The 14,537-nt window shown below is 39.3% G+C and overlaps 1 protein-coding gene across 1 annotated transcript in view; it reads right to left on the bottom strand.

Annotated features, from left to right (window-relative positions):
• The window catches only part of EGLN1 (egl-9 family hypoxia inducible factor 1), a 60,152-nt gene that overhangs the window by 10,036 nt on the left and 35,579 nt on the right, over nt 1-14,537 (bottom strand). The window contains 1 exon segment of the mRNA XM_017885570.1: nt 181-300. Coding sequence (XP_017741059.1) covers nt 181-300 — 120 coding nt within the window.

The raw sequence follows: 14,537 nt of genomic DNA, 5'->3' as shown, positions 1-14,537 counted from the left end.
TTATGTTGTATAACTTAGACTAGTATTTGTTTCATTTTACAAAAATCCACTCCTAATACCTGAGACTGAAACAAACTTAAGAGGAAAATTTTTAACTGTGTCTGTGCCAGTCTCACCTATCAGAAGTATGAACGTAATGCTTTTGTAAGAAGAAAATAAATGCTCAATTAAGTTGCATACCTTGGCATCCCAGTCTTTATTAAGATAATATATACATGTCACACATCTTCCATCTCCATTTGGATTATCAACATGACGTACATAACCCGTTCCATTGCCCGGATAACAAGCAACCATGGCCTGTAATAATAATAATGATGATGATTATTAAAGTCCATGTATAAATAAAAAGAGAACAGTTAATAAATCAGATTTTTGATTTTGGCTACTGATTTACACTTAGATTCTTCTAATAAAATAATATTTTGTAGATAAGAAAGATAAGGCTATTCTACATTAATATTTATAGGGAACACAAGATAGGTTGATGAACAATTCAAGGACTGGTGAATTCTGCTTCACAGTGATAACTCCAAAGATCAGAAAATTTTCATGGTCCTACTTTCACAGTCTTTTTATAAAGATAATCAAGATCAAGTGAGTTTTTGTCCTGCTCCATGGGAGATTTCTCTCTTCCTTGAGCTCACCTCAGAACACCTACTTTACCATCTGATAGGTGAACCAATCCAGTCAAACACCCCATCTGACACTCTCTGAATGGTACCAATGTTGTTTTTTTTTTTTTGAGACAGGGTCTGGCTCTGTTGCTGAGGTTGGAGTGCAATGGTGCAATCATGGCTCACTGCGGCCTCAACCTCCTGGGCTCAGGTGATTCTCCCACCTCAGCCTCCTAAGTAGCTAGGACTATAAGCACGTGTCACCAGGCTGGTTAATTTTTGTATTTTTTGGTAGAGATAGGGTCTTACTATGTTGTAATAGGGATCATTTAGAAGGTCAACTCAACTCCAAACATGAACTCATTTAATGTCAGTGATTTTTTTTTTTAAAAGAGACTAAACAAATTAGCTTATGTGAGTTTACCCTCTTTCAATCAGAAAGAAAATTATTTGCTCAGATTATAACAAGATATGGTTCAGAAGATTGCTGGATGTTAAGCATAAAGGTAGAAAAGAGGCCCAAAATAAAAAGCACAAAATAACTTCCATATTCTAGGTGTACATGATAATCAACTGAAATTGGTAAAGGAATTTTTAAAAAGTTCTCAGGAATTATGAAGAAAACAGACAAAGACGTTCAAGGTTATGAACTGTTCTTGTTTTGTTTTTTTTTTTTTACAGAGTCTTGTTCTGTCGCCCAGGCTGGAGTGCAGTGGCACGATCTCAGCTCAATGCCTCCGCCTCCCAGGTTCAAGCAATTCTCCTGCCTCGGCCTCCTGAGTAGCTGGGATTACAGGTGCATGCTGCCATGCCCGGCTAATTTTTGTATTTTTAGTAGATACGGGGATTCATCATGTTGGCCAGGCTGGTCTTGAACTCCTGACCTCAAGTGATCCTCCCGCCTCAGCCTCCCAAAGTACTGGAATCACAGGCATGAGCCACCACGCCCCCCGGTTTGTTATGAGCTATTCTTGAAGTCCTTTATTTCTTCATATATTAAAGTCAATGAATTAGCATAAAGTTATCAAACAGTAACCAAATTGTTCTACTATATTAAAGAAAATGCTAATTTTAAAATTCACTTCCCATCCCTAAGAAACCGAGAGGCATCTTAAACCTAAATCCTTATTTTAAAATCCTGTTTTCCTAGACACTCTGAATTCACTGCTCTTTATGAGAAGCAGAATTTTTGGAGAACATTATATATGTCTCTGTTTTTCCTGACTCCAGACAGACTTAAGTTCCTTCTTTCAGCACTGGAGGTTGGTAACAAACAGGAGTGTGGCATGGGCTTAGTGGGTTTAAGTGATCAATAAATGATGAGCCCAAATGATTTTCCTGTCACTAGCTACCAAGGAAAGAAGTTTACCTTGAATAGTAACTGTAAGGAAGTACTAATTTAACAACGCAATTACTCCATTTGTGGTTAACTGAGGTAATCATGATGAATTACACAATATATTGTTATTAATGGGAAAGAAGGGGGAAACCTGAACTCTACATCTCAAAAAAGTTAATTTGGGCCTTTCCAACTATCTGGTAACTTCAGCATCTCTTGTGCAAAGAAGGAAGGGGAAAATATTTGTCATTCACTCACCCCATCGCATCCCATATATCCATTTAACAAATACCTCTTGAGCATCTACTATGTATATGAAAGGCACAGGGGCTAAAATGATGAACAAAAGAGACAAGGTCCCTTGCACTCATTGACAGTAGTCCCTCCTTAAAAGAAGTTTTGCTTTCTGTGATTTCAGTTACCTTTGGTCAACTTAGTCCAAAAAAATTAAATGGAAAATTCCAGAAATAAACAGTTCATAAATTGCACACCGTTCTGAGGAGTGCACTGAAATACCTTGTAATCCTGCCCTGTTTTGCCTGGGATGAATCATCCCTTTGTCCAGCATATCCACACTGTAGATGCTATCCGCCCATTAGTCATTTAGTAGCCTTCTAGGTTATCAGAGCAATCGTCGTGGTACTTGTGTTCAAGAAAATCTTATTTTATTTAATAACAGCTCCAAAGTGCAAGAGTAGCAATGTTGGCATACTATTATAATTGTTCTATTTTACTGTTGTTAATCTCTTACTTTATAAATTAAGTTTTATTATAGGTATGTATGTACAGGAAAAAACATAGTATATATAGGATTTGGTACTATCCACAGTTTCAGGCATCCACTTTGATCTCGGAAGGTATTGCCCTCAGATAAGAGGGGACTATTGTACTATGAAATCTGGTCTAATGGCATAATTAGCCAATAAACAGACATATAATGTTAGGTAGTGAAAAGTTATATTTTCTTAAGATATGAAAAAAATTAAGTATATAGAGAACGATGACATGATATTCTTGAACAGTGGTTGACATTTGGGCTTACTTAAATGAAGAGAGCGGCAAGTTGGGCAAATCTCTGAAGGGAGAGCAATGCGGCAAAGGGAAAATGAGTGCTCAAAGGCTGAACAAGGCAGGAAAGAACAGCAGGCCAGTGTGGCAGGAACACAGCGAGCACGGGCCAATGTGATCAGAGAAGAACCAGGTAACCCAGAGCTGCAGGGCCTGGTAAGCCAAAGGAAGGTCTTTGGATATTGTGCTAAGAAGGGACAGGAAACCAATAGAGAATGTATCTGACTAATGTTTTAAGAATATCAGTTTCAAGTCTGTATGAATAAAAACAACCACAACAACCTCAATATCGCTTACCACCTAACATGTATTGGACATTTGCTGTTTGCCATGTCCTAAGTAATTTGTGCATAATAAGTTGTTTGACACAACCATGTGAGGTAAACAGTATCGTTCTCATCCTCACTCCTCTAAACTGAGGTTTAGAAAGGCTAACTACTATTCGCAAAGTCACATGACAGGGAATCTGGTTCCAGAACCCACGGAATTAACCACTGTACTAGATTGCAGGAAGGAAAGAGTGAAAAGAGAAGACTAAGTTAGCTATTACAGTTTTTGGGCAAGAAACCAAAGAGGCTGAGCCCAGAGTAGCAAAGTGGGGTGTATTCTGAAGGCAGTAAGAAGAGTCAAGAAAGACTTTGGGGTTTTCAGCCTAGGTAAGTAAATGAATGGAGTCACTGTACATGAAAATGGAAACACTAGGTGAAAGAGCGTTTTAATAACAAGCATTGGGTAGGAGGGGAGTTGATCAGTAACTGTCAAAATGAGTCAGACATCCCAGAATAGAACACAACTGAGGGCACCAGGATTATCCCCCAACATGGGATCTGTTTGTATTAGTCACTTCTAAACTGCTTTCCTTAAAGCCCTGGAGCCCTAGGGAGGTATCTAGGGATGGGGACTAATGGGGAATGAAGGGATATGAGAAGAGGCCAAACAAGCAGGTTTTACCCCAACCTTCAACTAGAGGCAGTGCTTAGCTGTTTCCTATATAGTATTTGAATTCCAAGTGAGGATTCTTTGAAAAAATAAAAGGCACAATAAAGAAAAGTTTTAAATGTCACGTTTTGAAGAAAAGTTTTAATAAATTTAATTTAATTGTGTTAAGTTCTACAATCCTCAGTATTGCTCAATTATCACCATCTAAATGTATTATTTAAAAGTGGCCATTACCACTTTAGTCTTATCTGGCATTCCCTAGGTCCCTTGTGCTCTGCTCTGGGGACACGAATACTGAAAAATGAGGAGAAAGGAAGAAGGGAGAGGAGATGAGTGCTCCACAGGGCCTGCAAGGATCTGCCAACTCAATTAACTTGCCAATACCAGCCCCAGGAAAGGCAGTTCACAATTATAACTGTAAAAAGGGTAACACGAAAAACACCAACGTAACCCTATGAACGAGAAAGCCTGAAAAAGAAACAATGCAATCCACCACTATATAATGCTGAGGTAAATTCCTAATTTGCCACCTTATAGAGACACCAACTTTAAATGTTTCAATTTCCCATTGAGAAAAACCTATTTATACATAAACAAAATAAAACAATACTGTTTTTTTCTTTTCTGATAGGAACATATATATGATTAAAGATGTTCTTTTTTATGTTTTCAGAGACAAGGTCTCACTATGTTGCCCAGGCTGGTCTTCAACTCCTGGGCTCAAACAATCTGTCTGCCTCGGCCTCCCAAAGTGCTAGGACTACAGGTGTGAGCCACTGTGCCTGGCTGATTGAGAATGTTCTTAAGATAGGAAACAGCATAAATTTGTTTTTCACTCTGAGAATAAAAGGAAGAGGTCTGCAATGCCTCTAAGGAATCTAGAGACATTTCTAGCATTAGAAGGCTTCAATATGAAGCTGAACCAGGAAACTTATTTTTCTTTTTTGAGCTGAATTATTCTAAAACAGAGATACAAAGCTTAGAGAACTAAACTTTGATGGGTTATAGAACTACTATTTTTACCCTGAATGAAGGGAAAAGGTTTACTATCAGAAAAGTTATCCTATTAAACTATATTATTAAAGCACTATGCTTTGACATAGCACTATGCCTTATGTAGAGGTTGATAGCTAACATTTATTTACTCATCACTTATAGCCCAGGCATGGATTACCTCGGCCATTCTTTACAGCAAACCTTAGGTAGGCACAATTTCTCTCCCATTTTAGAGACCAGAAAACTACACTACAGTGAAAAGAAAAAAATTGCCAAAGGTCAGAGACTCTAAATGGCAGATATGAACTGAGGCAGTCTAGACAGAAAAACAACTTCCTTCTGTACTGTTCAATTCCTTGCTCCAGTAAGGCATGTGTATAGTCTGCTGAAGAGTTCAGATGAATTGGTAATCCAGACTCCTAAGTGGCCCAGCACCTGCTGCAGTGGCATATGCTCATGCCTAATGCCCAATTCTCCCATGTCAGGATGTACAGTAAGTCCTCACTTAACAGCCTCAATAGGTTCTCGGAAACTTTAGGTGAAACAATGTATAATGAAACCAAGTTAAGTTGCTATAGCATGTTTGTGGTCACAAAACATTGGCAAACTTCTAAATAAAGACCAAAACACTTCTAATGGTAAACCCTGAAATAAATGTGAGCTACAAATACATTTCAGAAAGATTAATAAAAACAAGGTAATTATTTATGCCATTAGTCCAGTTTTAGGGTTGCAGGTGACTGGGGCCTATCCTGGGAGCTCAAAGCATGAGATGGGAACCAGCCTTGGGCAGGACACCATTCTACTGCAAGGTGCACTCACACACACACCCTTATTCACTCACACTAAGATAACAGATATGCCAGTCCACATCCCAAAGACGCACACACTGGGATGTGAGAGGAAACTGGAGCGCCTGAAGAAAACTCTCGCAGACATGGGGAGAACCTGCAAGCTCCACACAGACAGTGGCCTCAGCCAGGAATTGACTCTTTTTCCCTCATCAACATTGTAACAAAATGACACTGAATAAAATAATGTTATTCAAGAACCTGCTGTACTGCACATGGTATTTTTCAGTTTTACAGTTAGACCTTTTTAAGTCTCTTCCCTACCCACTCCCAAAGCACACATACACATCACTATCACCACCTTGGGGGTCTACAAAAATCTAGTTCAAATACGGAAGAAAATAGGTCATGCTGGAAGGCCACTCAGGTGGGGATGTTCAAAGGGCAGTTGGAAGCGTGAGTGTGGAACTCCAAAGAAAAAGTCAAGACTGGAAAGGTAAATTTAGGAGCCATCTTCACATGGGATAGTTGAACCCGTGTGCCTGCCAGAGATTGCCAAGGAAAGGAGTATAGAGAGAAGAGCATTTAGAATAAGAACTCCTTAAGCCTTCCTGCTTTCTTGATCACAGTAAACAACTCAGTGGTCAAAAGTTGACTTATTGTAAATGATTTCTGACTAATTTTTTGACTAATTCATTTCTAAGTGTAAATGATAAGTATATATATTTTAAAAAACATATAAGGGCATATAGGTTCTTAAAATTAAAAAATGCTATTATAATAAATAATATTGTGATCAACAATAGTTTCGGAGCTTAATCTTTATAAATCCTTGATATCTTCCTAAAATTAAATTACTATAAGTGAAATTATTAGGCCTTAAAGCTTTTTGATTGCTGAAATGTTCTCCAGAATGACTGCATGAGCTTATATTCCTACTGGCTTTGTATGAGTACACACATCTTTTTAACCATTTGCCAACCTGGCGTAGTAAGTTTTAATCTTTGAAAATAACTCAATTTGATAGGTAACATTTATCTTACTAATGTTTTAATTACATCTTATATTTTTAAGTCAGCATTTTGCATATTTTTATTGGTCATTTAAGTTCTTCAACTGCCTGCTCATATCCTTTATCCACTTTTCTACTGGGTTAATCTTTTCCCTACTATTTATTACTATTATTTTAGAGACAGGGTCTCACTCTGTCACCCAGGCTGCAGTGCAGTGGCGTGATCATGGTTCACTGTAACTTTGAACACCTGGGTTCAAGCAATCCTCCCAAGTAGCTGGGACTACAGGTACATGCTACCACACCTGGCTAATTTTTTAAAGTTTTCTAGAGATGGGCTCTCACTATGCTGTTCACGCTGGTCTTGAACTTCTGGTCTCAAGTAATCCTCCCACTATGGCCTCACAAAGTACTGGGATTACAGGTGTGAGCCACCACACCTGGCCCCCTACTGGTTTTCAAGAGCTCTTTGGTTGTTAACCGCTGTCATATGACACAACAACAATTTCAACCTTTTTATTCTGCTTGTGTAGAAGAGTATGTTAATACAAAGTTTTTATTATCTGTACAGGAAGGCAGAATATAATTACATTAATTATCAATGTAAAGTTTTAAAAGTCCACGATTCTTCCCATGTTCACAGAAGTATGAAAAATGCAGAAAAAAATGAAAGATTATTGAAGAAGAAATAGCATTGATCCAAATCACTCTCCAAATGGCCCAAGAATTATGAATTGTTTAATAATCTAACACCAAACTACTTTCCTTATTGGGCTCTCATTCCAGCCTATGATTTAAAAAAAAAAAAATGTAAATGCACACTTAAAATCAACTGAAAAGTGATGCTCCCGACAGTATAATCTAGGGATATATCATGATGCCTTAGTACTCTCTGAGCTTTCATTTCCCTTTTAGTGAAGAATTGATAAAGTTATACTTTACAAATAAGGAATCCATCTGGTGAAACACATTATATTTTGAGCTGTCTAGCTCTGCTGTCTGAACAGAGGTCTACAATTTGTTAACCTCAGCTATAATCTTACCAGCACCACACAACTCTTCCCTAGGTTCCCAAGCAGGGCTCTGTATTTATACTACACACACCACCCCCACTGCAAACTTCATGAGGAAGACAAAGCAACCTCTCTCCACAAGGAGACTGGGGAGCCACAGCAGGTGTCAGCTTGATCCCCACCCAGGGAATTACACCACCTCATTCCAGCCCATGCAAGGAAGTATCACTGTTGAGACAGATGTTCTGACAGCTATGGCAAACTTGTTATATTATTAATATAATTCCTTGGGAGAGTCTGCAATTTAGCATTAAAAACAAAAATACAAACAGAACAAAACACTTAGCTGCCTGACATTACAAACATACACTCTGGCACTTCTTGAGGCTCACTGAGCACTAGGCATGAGGATATACAGATTAAAAGTTAAACATCTGTTTCAATTCCAGGGTCTAGAAGAGTTATGATTTAAATTCCTTTAGTTATTTTGGCACAGTGTAATTATTATTTGTTTTAATGGACTAGAGGACATGAGTGAGAGGTTCCTGACATTCATCCTGGAGCACTTAGTTAACATGCAAGCCCAAGACTAGATATAAATAATCATTAGTAAATGAGGAAAGCTTGTAATCAAAAACTTACTCCAGTGAGACAACTCAAGAAGCCTTATCTCACCTCAAAGCCAGAGAATTTAGTAATTAACACAGTGGATATTAGAAATTACGACAGTATTAGAAAAGAATGGTGCTCAAGAAAGGTGTTATGGCCACACACACTGTATAGGGACCACCACTCTTACATGAACATACACATGAATCTAGTGAATCTAATAGCTTACTCTTAGGGACTGTACCCTGACCCTTATGACTCCTGCTGGTTCTGTTAGTTCTCCATAAAGGAATTCTGTTATCTGATTCCAGTTAGGTTCAGCTGAATCCTAAAAGCACACTAGCATTTTTGCCTTAAATAAACCTTTCATAAAAGGTGCTTGGCAGGCCGGGCACAGTGGCTCATGCCTATAATCCCAGCACTTTGGGAGGCCGAGGCAGATGGATCATCTGAGGTCAGAAGTTTGAAACCAGCCTGGCCAACATGATGAAACCCCATTTTACTAAAATGCAAAATCACCCGGATGTGGTGGCACATGCCTGTAATCCCAGCTACTCGGGAGGCTAAGGCAAGAGAATCGCTTGAACCTGGGAGGCAGAGGGAGCAGTGAGCCGACACTGCACCACTGCATTCCAGCCTGGGCAACAGAGCGAGACTGTCTCAAAAAAAAAAAAAAAAAAAAAAAAGGTGCTTGTCAGATGCTCTAAAAGGAAAGAGAGTAGGAATTTCATCCACCTAATAAAACAGTATTTTTATGCTTGCTTGCTAATAAATTTTTTTTATGTGTGGCAAAACTCAGTGTGAGTTTTGCTTCACAGTAACATGCCATTTAGAAGCTCGGTTCTGGGGGAAGAGATCTGTAACACTCATTTAACTGTAGCCTCCAAACGACAGCACCTCTCAATAAAAACCTAATACCCGTAAACCACTACTGGCTCAGGTCAGGTCACAACAGGCAAACAGTTATGAAAAGGCACACAGTACAATGTAATAAACACCAGAACACAGTCTGACTTACACAAGTACCCAGACAGCAAAGACATAATTAACTTTGTCATGGGAATGGGGTATCAGAAAAGACTTCATAGAGAAAGTGACAAATGTGCAGAATTTTGAAAGAAAAATAGAAGTTTTCCGGAGTAGAAGATTCTGTTCTGTACAGGGAAAAGAATATTTGCGAAAACAGAATCAATATGGCACTCTGAGAGAAATGCAAATAGAAAAACTGTTAGAAGATGAAGTGCAGTGTGGAGCATTAGGGATGGGGCAGGAGAGACAGGCAGGGGCAGCTCAAAAAGCTCTCAGTGACTCACTGAGGAACTTTACCTTCTAGACCAGTGTTGGCCAACTGTGTTCGGTAAGAATCACTTGGGTTACTTCCTAAACTATAATGATTCTTATCCCCTCCGCTTGAAATTATGACTTATCAGGTATAGCACGAGGCCTGAGATCCTGTACTTTTTTTTCTTGACAATTATTCCTTCGTAAGAGATCTTGTACTTTAAACAAGCACATCATTCTAATTGGCAAAAGGCCAAAAATAAAGAGTTTTGAATAATAAAATCATCATTTTTCCATTTTACAAACATCACTCAATCCACTTGTAGAGAGGATGGCCCGGATGACATGGAATAAAAGGTTATGGACACACTGCTGATGGATGAGAGCCAGAATAAAGGGGAGTGAGAATGGAGAGGACAGGGCAGCTTAGAGCAACACTACGAGTGTGAAACAGAAAGGGTGTGGTGCTGGCGAGAGAGAAAGAGCTTATTTAAAAAAATATTTTAAAAAATTAAACCCTAAAAATATACACTATGTATTCATTCAACAAATATTTTCTGAGCACCTACTATATGTCAGGCACTGTTCTAGATCTTGGGGATACAATACTTAATAGAAAAGACACAAAGTTACTGCCTTAAGGGAACATTTATTCTAGCAGGAAAAGAAAGAGAAAAAAATTAAGTCAATATATAGCATAACATATGGTAGAAGCATTACGGAGAAAAAAAAATGGAATAGGGAATACAATGCTAGAATGTAATTATTTATAGGGTGGTTGGTCAGGTACGCCTAAACTGAGAAGTTGACACTTAAGAAGAAATGAATGTTCCAGGCCAAAGGAATAACCGGTGCAAAGAATCAGGTGGCAATGGGCCTGGCATATCTGAGGAAAAAGAGGCTCCGTATGACTGGAGAGGAGGGAGCAAAGCAGACAACAGCGGAAGATGAAGTCAGACAGCTAAGGGGTTGGGGACACAAACCATGGAGGGCTTTAGAGGACACTATAAAGATTAAGTCACCCTTCGGAAGGCACTGTGTAGTCTGGTTGCCATATAGAGCAGGAGCTGGCAAACTACGGCCCACTGCCTGTTTTTATAAGTAAAGTTGTACTGGAATGCAGTCACACTAATTCAGTTACATATTCTCTATGGCTGCTTTTGTGCTCCGGTCTAGCAGCTATGACAGTGACCACGCAGTCCACAAAACCTAAATTTTTTTACCATCTGGCCCTTGACATAAAAAGCCTGCCAAGTACTCATGTGCAAAATAGACTGAAGGCTGGCAAGAGTGGAAGGCAGAAGAGTAGTTAGAAGGCTACCGCATAAATCCGGTGTGGTACAATGATCACTTGGATCACAGTGGTAGCAATGGAGGTGGTTAAGAAGTGGTGGGATGCTCATCCTATTTTAAAGGCAGAATAAAGCAAGATGTCTGAAGACTGGTATGAGGTATAAAAGAAGATGACTCTAAGGTTTTGGTTTGAGCAATAGGGAAAACGTAATTACCATAAACAGATGAAGACAGCATATGGTGCAGCCTGAGACTGGAGAATGGGAGAGATCAGGAGTTCAATTTTGAATACGTTCAGTTAGGGTATGTGTAAGGCATAGTGCTAGGAAGTGTGAGTAGAACACAGAGGAAAACTGATCATTCCAACACAGATGACAATTAAAATGACCAGTCCATGCACTGACTATTTCACTGGGGAGAAGGTTGGGATCAGGAAAGGCTATCTGAAAAATGAGTTTTGAAAGAATATGAATTAGCCAGGTAAGGAAGGAGAGGGGGAATATTCCAGGAAGAGAAAAGATCATGGTGTGTGTGTAGACACATGCTGTGTAAACTGCAAACAAGGGTGAACCTGATGTGTGAGGCAAGGAATGTGACAGGTTAAGGTTGGACATAGCTCTGGCCCCTTCCCAAAAGCTTAGTAAGCACCAATAATGAACCTGGATTTTAGTGGGTACCAGGGAGCCACTGAAGAGTTTTAAACAGTGACACATTCAGATCTAGAGGTTTTCATTCACTTCAGTAGGTGATTGAGTGGCTCCATTTTTGTAGCACAGCTATAAAGCAGTAAGTTGGTAAGACTGGCCAGAAAACATGTAAATCAGGCTCTTAACAATTCAATAGCTACAATAAACAGGAGCTGGTTTTTTTCTTTTTCTATTTTTGTTTTCCTGAGACACAGTCTTGCTCTGTTGCTGGAGTGCAGTGGCGTGATCATGGCTCAATGCAGCCTCAGCCTCCCGGGCTCCTGCCTCAGCCTCCTGAGTAGACTAGCTAATTTTTAAATTTTTTATAGAGACAGGGTCTTACTATGTTGCCCAGCTGGTCTTGGACTTCTGGACTCAGGTGATCTGCCTGCCTTGGCCTCCCAAAGTGCTGGAATTACAGGCATGAACCACCATGCCCAGCTGGTTTTTTTCAATAACAGTGTAACTCCCTTTGTAGGCAGATAACCAAACACTTCTGAGAATTATTTTGTGGCATGATGGACAAAGATTCAAGTCACAACTGTCATAAGAGTACAAGTTCTATTTGTGTAGAACTCTAGTTCACAGCCTTTACAAAGTTATCTCATTTCAATTCTGCAACAACTCCATGAGGTATTCAGAGAAATGATTATCTCCATTTTACAAATAATTCTATCTGGTCTTGTTTTAAGAGCTGAAGTGTTTAATCTTTGCATCCATACCACTGCAGGAGAGTGTCGTTCTGTCGCCCAGGCTGAAGTGCAATGGCGTGATCTCGGCTCACTGCAACCTCCACCTCCTGGGTTCCACTGATTCTCCTGTCTCAGTCTCCCAAGCAGCTGGGACTACAGGCACCCGCCACCACACCCAGCTAATTTTTATATTTTTAATAGGGATGGGGTTTTACCATGTTGGCCAGACTGGTCTCGAACTCCTAACCTCAGGTGACCTGCCTGCCTCAGCCTCCCAAAATGCTGGGATTACAGGCATGAGCCACCGCGCCCGGCCTACCTAGTCTATATTTTTATCAATGATTTTGAGTCACACAAATAAAGGAATTTTATTAATGTAACCTTTCTGAATAGGAAAATATGCAGCTCACACAAAGCTGGAAAAGGTAGCCAATATCATGAATAAAAGAAAGATTCAATGTGATCTCAACTGAATCAACATGATGAATTCTAATAAAGTTAAAAATAAATCCTATTTCAAAATGGCAAAAATCAACCATACATTTACTGAGAAATTACTATGTGCCTGCACTGTGTTAATAACTTAACATTTATTCTTTCATTTAATCTTGATAACCCCTGGGAGGCAGGTTTTATTCTCATCTTGCAGAGTAAACTATAAAATGAGGGTAAGACAGCTTGGCAGAATAGAGATCTTTGAAGCTTGTATCCATTTCTGGGGACACATTAGATGACAAATGTTGACTAAATGAAATTTTTTTTTTAAAGAAAAATGACCAAAATCGTGACAGCAATATCCAGTGAGTAACAGTGGCAATAAATGAGTAGGTTTAGCCTGGAGAAGATATATTCCTGATGGACTGTAATCTCTGGAGTACAGGGACCAAGTCAGATAAATATAATACCACATCTTACGTGGTACCTTCCAGTTTGTAAAACTGCTTTTTACCTTCACAAAAGAGAACATGAAGTAAAAGGAAGAACACAAAGATTAAGAACAGTGGGGCTCTGACTGGGCACGGTGGCTCACACTTGTAATCCCAGCACTTTGGGAGGCCGAGGCAGGTGGGTCATGAGGTCAAGAGATCGAGACCATCCTGGCCAATATGGTGAAACGCCATCTCTACTAAAAATACTAAAAATTAGCTGGGTGTGGTGGCGCACACCTGTGGTCCCAGCTACTTGGCAGGAGGATCACTTGAACCCAGGAGGCAGAGGTTGCAGTGAACCAAGATAGCACCACTGCACTCCAGCCTGGCAATACAGCAAGACTCTGTCTCAAAAAACAAACGAACAACAACAACAAAAGAACAGTGGGGCTCTGAAGCCAAATTTCCTGCACATGAAGCACATGACTCTGCCACTTACTGTTTCACTTTGGGCAAATTATTCAACTTCTCTGTAACTAACTTCCCTTGTCTGTTAAGTGAAAATAACAATAGTATACCACGTGCAAAGCTAATAAACTAGTACATAAAAAATGGTTAAAACAGTGTCTGGTACACTAGTTTAAAATAATGTGTATGGTAGGTCTGACTAATAGTTATGGACCTTGGAGAAGTCCCAAGCCTTCAGAGCTGTTTCCTCATTTGAAAAATCAGGATATCACTATCTACCTCACAGGGGTATGAATCAAACAAAACAATACAGGAAAATGCTCCGTAAGTCTTAATTCCTTCCTTCTTTCATAAACATCTAAGACAGTCCACTATGTGCCACATACTATGCTAAGTTTAATCTTTATAATCTCAATCCTCACAACTGTGTAAATGTCTACTACTATTATTCTCATTTTGTAGACAAAGAAATGTGGCTTGGAATGGCTAACTTAACTGAGGTCATGCCGCTAAGTGGTCAGATTGTGAACCCATGGTTGTTGGGACTCTATATTCCAGTTTTGGGCCTCCATATCACATGGCCTTTGATGCACATTCCCTCATTTATACATTTTTGCAGCTAACCACATGCCTAGTAAAATGCCTGATAGATTGAAGTGATTCAATAAATGTTCCTTTAATCAAATAAATGAATGTTGTCTGTCTTCAACTTGCTAATACCGTTTCAATGAAAGAAGAGCGTAAGGCAGCACAGGCAGAAATGCCTGTCCTTGCTCCACACTTCTAAGTGATGGTGACATCTTGGACTCTATCATTTGAGCCTGGGTTATCTTTATTATTCTTTTTTTTTTTTTTTTTTTTTTT

Source organism: Rhinopithecus bieti, unplaced genomic scaffold (genome assembly GCF_001698545.2).
Source record: "Rhinopithecus bieti isolate Rb0 unplaced genomic scaffold, ASM169854v2 scaffold_14839, whole genome shotgun sequence".
NCBI classification, from domain to species: domain Eukaryota; kingdom Metazoa; phylum Chordata; class Mammalia; order Primates; family Cercopithecidae; genus Rhinopithecus; species Rhinopithecus bieti.
This window is presented reverse-complemented; position numbering and strand designations above follow the sequence as displayed.